The sequence below is a fragment of the Mauremys mutica genome, chromosome 3 (genome assembly GCF_020497125.1).
Source record: "Mauremys mutica isolate MM-2020 ecotype Southern chromosome 3, ASM2049712v1, whole genome shotgun sequence".
NCBI lineage: Eukaryota > Metazoa > Chordata > Testudines > Geoemydidae > Mauremys > Mauremys mutica.
The window spans coordinates 177,672,153-177,687,380 of record NC_059074.1 but is presented as its reverse complement, the minus strand read 5'-3'; the positions used below and the strand labels follow the sequence as shown (position 1 = coordinate 177,687,380).

The 15,228-nt window shown below is 42.1% G+C and overlaps 1 protein-coding gene across 1 annotated transcript in view; it reads left to right on the top strand.

Annotated features, from left to right (window-relative positions):
* The window catches only part of SPTBN1 (spectrin beta, non-erythrocytic 1), a 201,031-nt gene that overhangs the window by 148,100 nt on the left and 37,703 nt on the right, over nt 1-15,228 (top strand). The window contains exons 18-23 of the mRNA XM_045008632.1: nt 4,299-4,389; nt 9,202-9,348; nt 11,144-11,407; nt 13,000-13,224; nt 13,411-13,500; nt 13,856-14,134. Of these exons, the coding sequence (XP_044864567.1) occupies nt 4,299-4,389; nt 9,202-9,348; nt 11,144-11,407; nt 13,000-13,224; nt 13,411-13,500; nt 13,856-14,134 (1,096 nt within the window). The remainder of the gene's footprint in view (nt 1-4,298; nt 4,390-9,201; nt 9,349-11,143; nt 11,408-12,999; nt 13,225-13,410; nt 13,501-13,855; nt 14,135-15,228) is intronic.

Here is a 15,228-nt window from a genome sequence, read left to right as displayed (position 1 = left end):
ATTTAAATAAATGGTATTCTATTCTTGTTTAACAGTACGATTATTTGCACGATTAATTGTGATTTGTTTTTTTAATGGCTTGACAGCCCTACGAAGAACCTAAACAAACAAGTCCAAATCCATGACGTTGCTCAGTGCTTGGCAAGCATAAGAAGCTGAGGTTTTTGTAGTAAAAATCTTTTGACTTTGGCTTTTTTCTATTGGGAGGAGGTAGAGGATCTCATCTATTCTGGTTATGTGGATGATGAGCCACGTATTTCTGAAAATAAGTTCTAGTTTTAAAACACCAGCATCACTGACCCAGGTCACAGTGGAACTTTTTTTGCCAGGTTTTACACTCGTGAAAATCCTATAGGCAAAGTGGCTGTGAGTAACTTCTTCCAAGATTGTTGTTGTCAATTCAGGGAAGAGAGTTTCCTGACACCTTCAGTGGAAGAGTTGCACCTCCCATGAGAAAAAAAATTGAACAGCATAAACTTTGTTGAAACAAACAGGAATGGTAGAGCCAAACTAATAGATCTCTCTCAGCAGGCAGTTACCTCCACAAGTGTTTGACAGTCTTGCTTTAATGATGTCGCAGGGCTTGGCTACACTTGCAAGTTAGAGCGCATTAAAGCAGCCCCAGGCACCCTAACTCCTGACCCGTCCACACTGGCAAGGCACTTAGAGCGCCTGGACTCTGCAGCTGGACGCTCTTGGTAATCCACCTCCACGAGACGCATAATGCTTGTTACGCCTCAGTTGACATGCCCCAGCGTCAGTGTGAACGAGGTGTTGCATTACTGCGCTTTGATCAGCCTCCAGAAATGTCCCATAATCCCCTTAAGTCAAGTGGCCACTCTTGTCATTGTTCTGGAATCTGCTGTAGGAATGCCGATACCCCTGTCAAAGCTCTGTTTGTGGCAGCTGGCATGCTTATCTGCTCTAGGACAAAGCAAGCTATTAGTGTGGTATGTTGCTGCTGTGAGTGTGTGAGAGGGTGGTCTGAATTTACAAGACAGCATGCCGACACACTCTCAGCACCCCAAAAATCCACTCTCTCTCCCCCCACATACACACAACACACTCCCTGTGACACTCCACCCCACCCCCACATTTGAAAAGCAGGTTGCAGCCACTTGAACGCTGAGATAGCTACCACAATGCACTGCTCTTTGTGGCGTTGCAAGAGCTGCTAATGTGGCCATGCCACAACTGAGAGTGTAAACATTCAGCGGCATTTTCCCTGCTGCGGTCTCCGAAGGCTGGTTTAACTCCCAGTGCTCTACATCTGCAAGTGTAGCCATGCCCTCAGTTTCTATTCCTGTTCAGGCTCAGTGAAACCCACAGATTAACTGTTGAGCTACCATGACTTTGTTTATCCATTTTTCTGACTCATTAGTGTTCGTAGGTGCCTTCATATAGAGCAAGTATCAGTAACACTGTAGCAACCTTTTATCACTCTCCTTCTGGGTAATTTTATTCAGATATATGATAGTGATTAATATCTCTACCATTCCTATTTCACATCCTTCATAATTCTCCCACAAAGAAGAGACTAAGCTCTTGGGGTCATTATATGCGTGTACAATACCTAATACAATGGGGCCCCATTTTTGATGGGACCTCTATGCACTATTGCAATACAAGTCATAAATAAGAATATGTTTATGAAAAAATCTGTTGGGCATATACATAAGTGTTTTAAAGAATTGAAGGCCGAAGGGGAAACTCTTTCAAATGTGTAAATGTTGAATCCCCTTCAGAAAATGATTTTAGCTCATTAATAAGATCTTTTACCACTCTGAGTAGCAAACATGTATTGACTTGAGCCTAGTGGAGGCAGAAAGTTTTGGTTGTTCTTGTTGTTACAAGCATCATTAACGTTACTAGAAAGCCGTGTGTTATGGTTACAGGACTAGTTGTCCCCTTTCTGGTCTCTCTGAGTGCACCCCCTCAGGGTTCATGCATTTACCTATCTTATCACACAGTGTCAGAGTTCGCCCACTCTTAGGACCCAGGGTCACAGTACCATGTATTAACCATTCTTACCTCCAGGTGACTATGTGTGTCTGTGACCACTGGTATATAGTGATTAGAGAAACTTCTTAAAACAAAGTAGTATTTGTTTAAGCAGCAAGAACAAAGTTTTTAGAGAAAAAAGAATTTGAAAAACAACAATTTACACACATCTATCTTACCTAAATCCCTAACATCCTGTGATGGTGATCTAAGCATGGGGCCTTCTCCAGACACCCCCAGCAGTCCTGTCTCATTCTGGTTCCCCTGAACAGCTACCTTCCTCTCTTGAGAGAACGTCCCTTTTAAACCCTGCTTTGTCTTTCTTTTGTTCTTCTCGGTTCCCAGGCTTTGGTCCTCTGGCCAAACCAGTCCTGAAGACTCAGCAGGAGATTGAGCCAGAATTCTCAGAACCAATGGTTCTATCATTGTCCCTTAACAACTCTCAAGTGCTTGCTAGGGGAGGCTTGTCTTGAGCCACTCTTTCTCCCTCCTGCCTATTTTTTCGAGCAGACTTCTAATGAGTTAACCCATTATCTTCATGCAATATTTATCTCAGTAATCAGGCCGATATACCATACTCATAAATTGTTATGCAACAGCTCCAACTCCATTATGCCATGGCAGAGGAGAGTCTTGCATTTTGTCATGAAGTGAGTCAGGATTGCAGTTTTGGAAGGGGTCAGCTATTGCGATAGGTATGACTCCGTCCTTGAGGTTTTGTTAACTATACCAAGGTCTTGCAAAGCGTTCCATGTCTCCTATCCATTGGACAGCCATTATTTATAGAATTAATGTTTCTTTCTCTGAATTAGTCTTTCATTCACCGTTTAATCCTAGAATAAAACTGGATCTTCCTGTTATACTTTTTTTTTAAGTGAAAATTCAGAAGACCCTAATCCTTTCTTCTCACTCCAGACTATTGCGTGAACTTTGGGAATTAAACTAATAGCATGAGCTCCAAAGGTTATGCCTATTATGATGCTGAGAAAAATAATTACACCATCATCTGTTTGATATCCATATATGCTTTCCCCTCAAAGGCCCTGACGTTAGTGGCTCTGTCACTCTTTTGTTTAACCCCAGATTCTCCTGCCCTAAGATCTCTGCACATTTAACTTGGTTCAAGTTAATACCTTGTAAATTCTCTTTTTAATTTTATAATTTATTTCACTATTGGCAACAGGTCACTTTTTTATCGAGCAGGATCACCCTGCAAATTCATTTCCTGAATTCTTCCTTTTTGTTTTGACTTCTTAAAAATGTGTGCCTATCCTGTCACCCTAGGAGCTTATACAGTAAAACATGAACAGCTACGCAATACATAACTAACATATTCTCTCCATTTCTGCCTGTCAGATTTAATAGATATCATTCCCATTTAACCCATCTCCTTCTCAAAAGAGAGGTGGGGGAAAGAGAGGTCTCAGAAAACATACCCAACTTAAGTGCTGTGAGACCCAAAATCTTGTCTGAAATGTCTTGGGAAATTAATTTAAAAGCTTATGTGGCCATTTTCAGACAAGCAGTTGTGAGTGGCTGAGAATAGAGTCTTTCTCTGAGAACCTTATTCATGGCCAGATCATCTACCAAAGTCTTTCAGACCTCCACCCCAACCCAGAAGAAGTCAACCCAATCCTGCGGTGAGCAAATGCAGTTATGAGGGGGAAAATGGAGTTTCCTGAGAAACCTTCTTTTCTTCTCAACCAAGTTTGATCTTAAACCTTTTCCTCAAATAAATAATGTTTCTGGAAATATAAAGCTTCTGTTTGCAAGAATATATAAGTGTGGCCACACATAAATTGGTTCTTAAACACAGCATTTTGAGGATTGTGGAAACCACTGCAGCATGGTTCAGTAGGAGCAGGTCTAATGGTGCTGCGTCATAGTGAAAAATACATTAAAGCTCCTTAGAGCATGTGTAAGCTTTGAATTAGTTAAGTAATATGTGATTTAATTAAGACTTTTTAAGGTTTTTTGTCAAAGTCTTAACTTTCATGTGGTCTTAAAACTAGTAGACCAAATTCTGTACTCAGTGACAACCATAAAATCTGACTGACTACAGAACTTGGCCTTGTATCTCAAAACTAATCCAGAGTAGGTCACAAAATGCATAGGAAACTTAAATAAGCACATTTGGTAACCAGCCTTAATAATGTCTTCCATTTGAAAGGCAACAAAGTAAGGCTGCCAGCACACGCACATTCATAACAGATATTCCATAAAGGCTGCAAAAAATGATAAAATCTTAGTTTTATTTAAAAGGGCCTATGTAAGTGTTGTTTTTGTTTTTTAAATAGACATAGGAAGAATCGTGAGGCAGCCAGTGAGCTTCTGATGAGGTTGAAAGACAACAGAGATCTTCAAAAGTTTCTTCAGGACTGCCAGGAGGTAGGTTTTGTGTCACTTGGCTATAATCTTTAAAAACCTCAACCTGCAGCATTATGAGCATCTCAACTTGCATTCAGTGGGATCTGAGGGCTCTCAGAAGCTCACAGGATCAGGCCTTAAATGCACATTGGATATGTATTAAACGATCCCGACATCTAAGAGTGAAACGAATGCTTTCTGCTCTGTTATTACTGGGGGCTCCATCATGGTTTCAGTTTCCTCTCCATTATACTAAGTTAAAAAGAGGAAAAAAGTTGCCTAAAGAAGCACAAATTTGAAGCTATGGTTAAATTTAGTCATGGAATCTGGAAGGGATTAGCACTGGGTTTCTGTATTAAGAATTGTTTCACCTGTGCGTTGTGTGTCCTGAAATATGGCTTATCCACATGGCTTCTACACAGCATTAGTAAAAGGAACACAAAGCAGTAAACATGGGCGAGTAGGAACAAATTGGATAGTTTCTAATGTGGTGTTTATCTGATGGTTTGGTTTTTTTATTGGAAAGCATTACAGCATTTCTTAAAACATTCCTGTCCAGATCTCCTATCGTTGGACATGTGCCTTTTGCACTGCAGGCAGTATTTAAAATTGGAAATAATCTTTCTCTTAACATGTGGAATTAGTCTAGTGATTATCAGGTTATTTCATGCATCGCTGACAACACACATTAAAATTAGCTGTGCAAACCTGAGACCCTCAGTGAGGTGGTTGGGAAATAGCTGTTTTAAATTTCAGTTTATCAGCCATACTTCTCAACCACATAATGCAGAACACAAGCCACAAAGATGGTGTTGTACAATAGTTAGAAATAATTGCTCATTCCATAGGAGAAACATACAAAATATTCATAACCTGAACAAATGATGTTTACTGAAGGCAGTGCAGCTGCATTCATGCAAGCCCACAACTGAGTGGCATTTTCTTGTATAGCCATGAATTTTGGCCCAAATAGTATTACCCTATTAATAAAAAAAATTACAAATTAATAAAAATTCTGCTGGTATTGGCAGTTTGTTCTTCCCTCCTACAGAGTATTAATAATCACAAAGATCCATCTGGTTCTCTGGCCTTTGGCCTTTGTGTGAATGTTGATGTGCTCTCCAGATTCTAAACCTACACCTGGCCAACAGGAATTTGGATTTTACATTAGTGTTCATACAAAATCTCTCTTAGGTCTAGCTCAGCCTGTTAGAATGTGCTGGAGCACAATGATCATTCCGTCTTAGCTCCCCTAGTGCAGAAGCCATCCTGAAGGGTGAAGAGGAGACAGAGCTATTCCTCACCCCCACCCTGCACTCTCTTCAGCAGCTATGGAGTTTCTCAAGGACAGAGAGGTGAACACAATGAAGGGATAGTTCAGCATGTACACCCCTCACCCCACGCTCTCTAGTGCTCCTGGAGGCTTTGTGTCTTCCTGAAATACACTGCCTCCCAGAGCTTCCCCTGAAGTGATGCTGCTCCATGTTGTTCCCAACATGGGGCTAAGACTGGGTTAGGAGACCTGATCTGATCCCCAGTCATCTGCTTCTAACTTCCAATGTCCCCAGTTGATCCCTTATCTTCCCTGCATACCGCCAGTTACAGATGTATCCCATTTCATCACTGTCAACAGTAACCTAACAAAGTTTTTTGAATAGTCCGTTCCTTTCACAGTACTATCAGTCTCACGATTAGTCACCCAATTTAGCAGTGGCACTGTGCTGAGTCCAGCCCATGGCACACAGTTCTTCCTTTCCATGACTCAGTGGAGCACAGGAAGAAAACAGGATAATGCTCATAGGGACAGCTCAGCCTATAGGGAGCGGACAGGGCAACAGGTTTTCTTTTTTAGCAGCCAGGTATACTGCTACGCTGTTACTAACTGGGCATCATTCTTCATGTCTCTCTCTCCCATTCATAAACATGGATGTCTCAAATAAATCTACTGAATGAATGAAATTAAAGTATGACACCAGTGAAATCCTAGCAGATAATGGTAGAATTCCTGAATTTTGTGCCTTGAAAGCTTAATTTTGCCATTTCGTTTCCTTTATATCCTCGTTCCTAGGTAGCCTACCCCTGAAGAGTTTTGTAAAGCTGAATTTCCACTGTTAATGCTTAGAAGTCCCAGCACTTTCTGGTCTGATTTCTCTTGAGAAGTCAGAGTTAAAGAAGGTTTTGGCTGGATTCCACATGTCAGATGTGCTCCATCTGTTCATTTAGTGCCAGCAGGTTTTGTCATAAGTTTTAGACGTTTATGAACCTTGCACTTCCAGATAAGCTTTGGCAATCTGCATATTTACAGTGTCTGGGAAGAGTAAGGAAAATAATTTCATTTCCCAAGAGTCAATGATGGAAACTGTGTTATGAGACAGAGGTGCAATAAGTGGGAGAATATCTAGTACCCAGCTCCCTTTGGCATTAAGGACCAATGAAGCCAATGGCAAAACTCCCACTGATCTCAGTAGGACAAAGATTTAGCCTTACTAGAATACATACATCTTTTTTTTCCAAGGCAGTATCTCTGGGAATGAACTGCTGCTTAAACATCATTGTGTCTATATCAGTACAGAAAATGCTGGCTTGCAGCAACCAATACCTGTCACTGCTAGTTTCAAAGACAAGCTTTTAATGCTGATGCCTAAAAATCCTTGCTTGGAGCTCCTTTGTGAGTCAGAAGAGGTAAACAGGGAACTGGGAGTCAGAAATCTGGGTTTTATGCCTTACTACCACTGGCTGTATGACACTTCTCTTTGATGTGCCTCAGTTTATCCCATCTGTAAAGCAGGGATAACGATCCATTCCTTTGTGAAGCACTTCAGGATCCCCAGATGGGGTTAATATTGCCATTGAGAGAAAACAGACAAGTGGGAGACAAGCACTGTAATTACTAGAGTGTAACACATATCTCTTTTCTGGAAAGTTAAGTGTACAATTACTGATTTAGAACTATATAATAACGTATTTCTTAATATGGACTCTGACTGTTAAACTTTCAGAGTCCATATGTTCCTTCCCCTGTAACCCCCTTAGACCTATAATAGCTGTGTTAAGATGGGCATTGTTGTTTAGTTAGATTCAGTAAAAAGATCAGATGAGTAATTTTTCTGACTCTGTTTATATGATTTCTATTTTTACAAAGATTAACCATGCTCTTTAATGACCTTTTAAAAATGTTCATGAATTGTAAATGGACTTTGTTGTCCAAGAACTCTGAATGAGTAGTAGTGATCTGACAAACTTTCCTGATCTGTTCCACTACCCTAGCTCACATAGTGTTTTATTTGTAGAATGGTGCATATTGCAGAATTGGCCTCATTAGTAGCAAAGCTTAGGTTTTGTTTACATATATTCCTCTTGGATGGTGACTCTAAAGATGCAGAATGTGCATCTTCTCATGAGCTTTTGTAAGTGTTCTGTGCTGCATTTCTTCATAATTAAAAAAAAACCAAAAATGGCCATGTATGAATGAGACCACTCAGATGTGAGCTTTAACAGAGGAAAGATTTTTTTTATTTTTTTTTTTAGTGTTAGTAGCAAGCATTGTTTTTGCTATTTCTCACTACTTCTGCTATTGGCCAAAAGGATAGTTTTAAATTTTTACTTGTTTCTTCAGTTTTGATATGAAAATTTTCATTGTTGATATATTTCAGGACAATCAAAGCAAAAAGGAATGAACTGTATTTATATGAAGGGGAATGGAATTCTGGTTTTGTTTGAATTACAGGAGTATGTTTAATGAATATTTGGAAACAACATTTTGAAAAAAAGAAAGAAATAGTCCTTGAGTATTAAAGAAGCTAGTGAAAATTAGACAAAGAAATAGATCTAATTTAGTATAGTATAAATGAATATTGTGTGCGCGTGCGCATGTGTATTCATATAATGAGCGTGACATAGACATAATGTGAAGTTCCAACAAAAACTTCTTTGTAAAACGCTGCTTTGATATAGGTGTAGGAATAGAACTTCTGATTCAATGCAGATTTACTAATGTAGATCTCTGCACTTGTGTAAAGTCACATTGATGTCAGTGGGACTTCACGCAGATGGGGGTCCACTCTACAGTATCCTAATATAGGGTCAGGGTTCTAAGTAGGACATTTCTAAGAGAATCTTTTAAGACTGTATTGGTGGCATGTGAGTCAGACTTCTGCCTACAGAGAAATAGAGGAAACATACTGTCGATGTTACCAATAACGAATGCTTGTGCCTGACCCAGCTTCCATTGAATTCAGTGGGAGCTTTGTAGTTGACTTCAATGGAGATAGGGTTGGGCCCTTTATCACTGCACCGAGGGATGGCCTGTGTAGTAGTGCCAATAACACATTGGATGGAGTAGTCACTTTGAATACCCTGTTAAAATGTTAGAGATGTTGAGTTTTCATGACAGGGGCATGGTGAGAGAATGTAAACAGGCAGGGAAGATGGTTTTCCCAAGTGTCAATCAAGTACAGTCTGAAAGAGACAGAGGTGTTTTGATCTACTGCAAGTATTAAACACACACAGGGCCAGAGCCAAAGCTCATTGGAGTCAATGGGAGTTTCTACAGTTTCTTCATTAGGCTTTGGATTAGGCCCATACCATATAATAGAAATGTTGGTTATATGTATATTGTAGATGTTGTTTACATTTAATAGAGATTGCCCCAGGCAAGAATCCTGGCTTCAAACAGCTCCCAGATCTGATCCAAACTTCTTGCCTCTATCTTTGGAATGGGCCAGCCTAAACCCTGCTTCTGAATACCCTCAAACGTTCTACCCACCTCTGATTCCGTACTACGGACTGTTCAAAAAATCTCAAACAGTCATATTCTTTTTCACATTTTTTCAGCTGTCACTCTGGATCAATGAGAAGATGCTCACAGCCCAGGATATGTCTTATGACGAAGCAAGGAATCTGCACAGTAAATGGCTAAAACACCAGGCATTTATGGCAGAACTTGCATCCAACAAAGAATGGCTGGAGAAAATTGAAAAGGTAAATAAAGAACATTTTATAAACTTCTCCTTTTTTAAAATCATGGTTGTCTTCAGAGAAATGACAGTAAAAATGGCTTCTCTTTACTCAACAGGTGAAACCTCTATTGTCTTTGATCATCTATTCAATTTAGACCAAAAAAAGTTTTTATCATTGCTGACCAAATACAGTTATGAAAAGCAAGTCTGTCCAGTTTCTTTGTGGCTATCTCTGTCTGTTTCATCCTCTGTGTAATCCAGTCCATTCTGTTCTATTTCTCATCAATCTAATCTTTTTGAAATTTTCTGTCAGTTTAAGATATCCAGGTTTTTGTAGTGCATGCACTAGCCAGTTTGCCAATTCCGTCGAATTGCCAAGTCATCCTTACTTGTAATGATGTAAGGAGGAAGACACAAGTTGATTTTCAGATGCCAGAGTTGAAAAGTACAAAAATCATCATTTTGATTTATAAACCGTACACAGTAACTACATGGATCATGGAAAGAAAATAACTATATAACCCCGTGGTGCCATTCTGACTGTCACTGTTTTGTAGTATAATCACAATACTAAACAGAAAACAAACCTCATGTGAGAAGTTAAAGCTCAGCTTGTTTTGTGAACAAATAACATCTCCACTGAGCTAGATCAGGTGATTTTAATGGCTTTAATATGCTGTACTATTTTTTCTGCTTTCTTGTTTGAAAGCAAGAACACTGGAACATTAAGAAATTCTCATCTTTAGCTCTGACAATGGGTTTCTGTTCACTGTAAGTTAGCATAATTGCTCATTTCCTTCCCAGTTTGGCACTCTTTGTATCCCATTAGTGGTTTTTCTGTGTTTTGCAACAGTAATAGTTTTCATCGGTGTAACTGAAACACTGCTCTCAGCAGTACCTTTTTAGCGATGCTAGTGTGTTCCCATCCTCTGTCCCGGAAAAGTCAGATTGCAACAAAGGATAAAATACCTGCACCAAAGTTGTATGTTGAACCACAATTGCAAAACATTGTATTCTTATCGGGATTTGTTTTGTATTAAATGTGCAGTGTTGTGTACAGAGGTCAGCATTACAAAGCTTGTTCCGTATTGAGAGAGATTACCAGTTCTAGGGGTATAAGCATACTTTTAAATAGAGGATATGTCTCTCAAACTGGAGAAAGTCTTTCCAAATGAAGAAATATTTTAAAGTCCAAGCACTCTGTTGGTGGTTTCCTTAAATATAGGGCACCTGCTTCCCTATATGTTGTTGTTCCCATTGGAAGGAGAACTAGCATACAAAAGAAGCTAGGGGCTCAGCACCGTAAAGCTGGTGACTTTAGGAGGGAGCCAGTGGGGGCAAGGTATAGTTGCCTGGCAACACCCATCCTCTACCGCAGCATCTTGATAGCACAGTCATACTGCACTGTACTCCCTCTGCCAGCATTACCCTTGGTCTCCCTATTCCCCAAATGTTCCACAGTATCGTGAAGATCCTGCGCAAGTTACGGCAGGTTTGTTTTTCAATAACTTGCTCCACTTTGTCCCACATGTTTGTGGGTGAGCACGTCCCAGCCCCACAAAAACAGATCCGGATCCCTGCAGAACCCGCAATGAGAAGGGACTTTCAAAGGGTCTAAATGAAGGAGGGGAGCAAGGTATGCAGTCGGCCCTCTCCACCCTTCCAGATCCTCCCAGACCTTGGGTACAGGAACCTTGCTCCTTGTGGAAGTGGCGGGACTGTGGAGTCTTTGTTTTGAAAAGAATAATTGAGATGTAATTTTGACAGACCTTTAATGCTCTTCCCTAATGTCATTATGTTTGCTATGTGCTTTGCAGGAAGGGATGCAGCTCATTGCAGAGAAACCAGAGACTGAAACCGTAGTGAAAGAAAAGCTGACAGGCCTGCATCAAATGTGGGAGGAGCTCGAATCTACTACCCAAACCAAGGCTCAGCGACTCTTTGATGCGAATAAGGCTGAGCTTTTCACACAGAGTTGTGCTGATTTGGATAAATGGCTGAAGAGCTTGGAGAGTCAGATACAGTCTGATGACTACGGAAAAGATCTCACCAGTGTCAACATCCTGTTGAAAAAACAACAGGTAAACAAACTGAGCAGTGAGTCTAGAATAGAATAGAAGGAAAGGCAATTGTAAGTAGGGTTGCCAACCCACCTAGTTTGGGCGGGAGTCTCCCGGAATTGGGATCGATCTCCCAGAGGCTACTGAAGCCAGTCAGAGAGATTTTAAGCTACTAAAAGTCCAGCAGGGCTAAGGCAGGTTCCCTACTCTCCCTGGCTCTACGCTGCTCCTAGAAGCAGCTGGCATGTCCCAGTGGCTCCTAGGAGGCGCGCCCAGTGGAGTCTCTGCGCACTGCCCGATCACCAACTCTGCAGCTCCCATTTGCTGGGAAGCAGGAACTGCAGCCAATGGGAGCTGTGGGGGCGGTGCTTGCAGGAAGGGGCAGAGCCACCCATGAGCCTAGGAGCCACTGCCAGACATGCCGCCGCTTACGGGAGCCGCCTGAGGTAAATGCTGCCCGGCCGGAGCCTGCACCCTAAACCCCCTCCGCACCTCTGCCCCAGCCCCCTCCTGCACCCAAACTTCCTCCCAGAGCCCACACACCAAACCTCCTGCCACAGATCGGAACCCGCTCTCACACCCAAACTCTCTCCCAGAGTCCTCACCACAAACCCCTTCCTTCACCCCAGCCCTGGGCCCCCTCCCAGAGCCTATACCCCGATCCCCTCCTACACCCCAACCTCCTGCCCCAGGCTCAGCCTGGAGCCCCCTCCCACACGCTGAACCCCTTGGCCCCATCCCAGGGCCCGCACCTCAACGCCCTGCCCCAGCCTGGTGAAAGTGAATGAGGGTGGAGGAGAGTGAGCAACGGAGGGAGGGGGGCTGGAGTGAGTGGGGACAGGCCTCAGGAAAGGGCAGGGTTTGGGGGAAGGGGGTGGGGCAAGGGTGTTTGGATTTCTGCAATTAGACAGTTGGCAACCCTAGTTGTAAGCGTACCAAGGAACAGATAAAGGACCCTTTCAGTTTAGATTAAGATTTAATTTGTTCTTCTTTCTTCCTGTTTGTCCCTTCTTCTTTTAAGGGAAAGCAGCAGCCATTAGATACCCCATCCCCACATCTCTCAGTGCAATCTATCCTCTTCCTCCCCAGTTCTTCCCCTCCTGTTGATAATTTCTTTCCCTGTGGGGATCCTCCAGTAACTGGCTGCCCTCCCCACCCCATGTGTGAGTGGCTTCCTGATTCCCAGTAATTACAGCAGTGAGCAAAGTGACTCTGCATCTGCTGTTACACTGAGCAGTTTTGGAGTAGAGTTAAGCTGTGAGCAACTAGTAAAAGAGTAAGAACTGGGGACCAAATGCACTACTTTTGGAAGCAGGCACAACTCCCTTGACTTCAGTGATGCTGAGTCCAGCAATTCAGCCGTTAATCTGGTCTTAATCCTGCTTCCATGCACTGGCGCTCCCTCTCAGGAGATGGATCCAGTCTACTTCATATGCTGTCACTGCAAAACATGTCACAGTCATTATTAATATGGTGAATTCCTAGTTGTTGTGATTCCTCCTTTGTTCTTGCCCAGGATTATGAAGCTAATGATACTTTTTTTAATCTTGCAAATTGCATCTATACGAATGCCCAGTTTTTCAAGCTCTCTTGGCACTTTCCCCCCTACTTAGATGCTTGAGAACCAAATGGATGTTCGTAAGAAGGAGGTAGAGGAGCTGCAAAGCCAGGCCCAGGCTTTGAGTCAGGAGGGCAAGAGTACTGATGAGGTAGATGGCAAACGCCTTATTGTACAGAAGAAATTTTTGGAGCTTCTGGAACCCTTGACTGAAAGGAAGACAAATCTGCTGGCCTCCAAAGAGGTCCACCAGTTCAACCGGGATGTGGAGGATGAAATTGTGAGTACAAATCACATTCCCCAAATGCTAGAAAATGCTCAGCCCCATCAAGGGGACTTGTCTGAATTAATCTCTCACTAGCACATTAGACTATTGCATTTCCCAAGGCATCTCTCGCAGCCTCCAGCTCCTCTCCCATCAATATCATGGATGTTTCATGGGGATTTTCTGAAATTTCTCTTTCAGCTGTGGGTTGGAGAGAGGATGCCTATAGCAACATCTACAGATCATGGACATAACCTCCAGACTGTGCAGCTACTGATAAAGAAAAATCAGGTAAGTAGCTGCTGTTAGAGTTGTTTCTGTTCCTGTTAATTAATGGTACCCAGTATCTGCCAGGAAAAATGTTTGAGGAGGCTCTACTTGGAATGAGTCCATTTGCTGTAAGTGCTTAGGGCTGAACTATGGATGCTTCAGTGCATATGTGCTGAAGGCTGAGAGAACTCAGGGAGCCCTTTCCTGCAGTGTACTCATGCAGGAGGCAGTCATAGCTTGTCCGCACAAACTGTTATGGTGTGTATTGCTGTGCCTGCTACCCTTCTGCCTTAGGTGACAGCCCTGCCTGGCATCCTCATTTTGTAAGAGTTTGTTCAGATGCTATTTCTAATTAATATGTTGCTTTCCCATGTAGACACTTCAGAAGGAAATCCAGGGACATCAGCCTCGTATCGATGACATTTTTGAGAGGAACCAAAATGTTATTACAGACAGCAGCCTTAATGCTGAAGCGCTTCAGCAGAGACTTGCAGACTTGCAACAGCTGTGGAAACTCCTAATTGAGGAGACAGAGAAACGCCACAAACGCCTGGAGGAGTCTCACAAAGCACAGCAGTATTACTTCGATGCTGCAGAGGCTGAGGCGTGGATGAGTGAGCAGGAACTCTATATGATGTCAGAAGAGAAAGCCAAGGTGAGTAGCTTTATGGTGAAACAGGTTTGCAAGCACTTTGGACGACAGGATTAGAATTCAAAATGGCCTTGACAAATTGGAGAATTGGTAAATCAAGAAATAATGGGCTTAATCTGCAGCAAAAGAGATTTAGTTTAGATATTAAGACAAACTTTTTAACTTTAAGAATAGCTAAGCCTTGGAATAGGCTTCCAAGGGAGGTTGTGGAGTCCTGTCATTAGAGGTTTTTTAAGAACAGGTTAGACAAACACCTGTCAGGGACGGTCTAGGTATACTTGGTCCTGCCACAGCACAGGTGACTGGACTCGGTGACCTCTTAAGGTCCCTTTCAGCCCTACGTTTCTCTGATTCTGTAATTTAATACGTCACAAATACAGTGGGGACATAAATGAACTGAATTCACACATGAGATCCCACAAGAAATCTCTGTTTGGGTAGTGCTACTCATGAGTTACTGTTTTCCTATGGAACACTGGTCTTGCAGTACCAGGTCATGTTAAGAGTGCAGCATTACCAGACAATAACTGTACCACTAACACACGACACTAGTGCTTTACAAGAAACCTTGTTTTTGCATTTGGTGTGTGCCATAGATGTACTTTCCTGTTTGCTGATATAGGGCCAGAGTCACCAGAACCAAATGGATGTTCGTAAGCCAAAATTTCCAGGTGTTTTGCATCACTGGAGTAGTGTAAAACAGCTAATCTGTACTGGTGAATCTAGCCCAGTACTTCAGAACCCAGGGCATTCTGTTAAGGGTCTGCTGCTGCTCCCATTGTAGTCAAATCCAAACAGGATCAGACCACATAAGGGAAAACAATCTATTCCTTCCTCTCTGCAGTATTGGGGGTGGGAGGAGGGAGGGGAGTATGCTATATAGGGTTTTTTTTTTTTTTTTAATGATCCAGGGCAATAAATAACCATTTCACACCCATGTAACAGATTCCAGGGGCATTCAGTGCTCAGCTAACAAGTGTTTTGCTTTACTTTGTTTCCCAAGCATAACAAATAAAAGAAATCTTAAAAATGAAACCACAAACAATCAGTCCACCAGAATGTTTAAGGGAGAAACACTTATAGGTGATTTCCAGTTA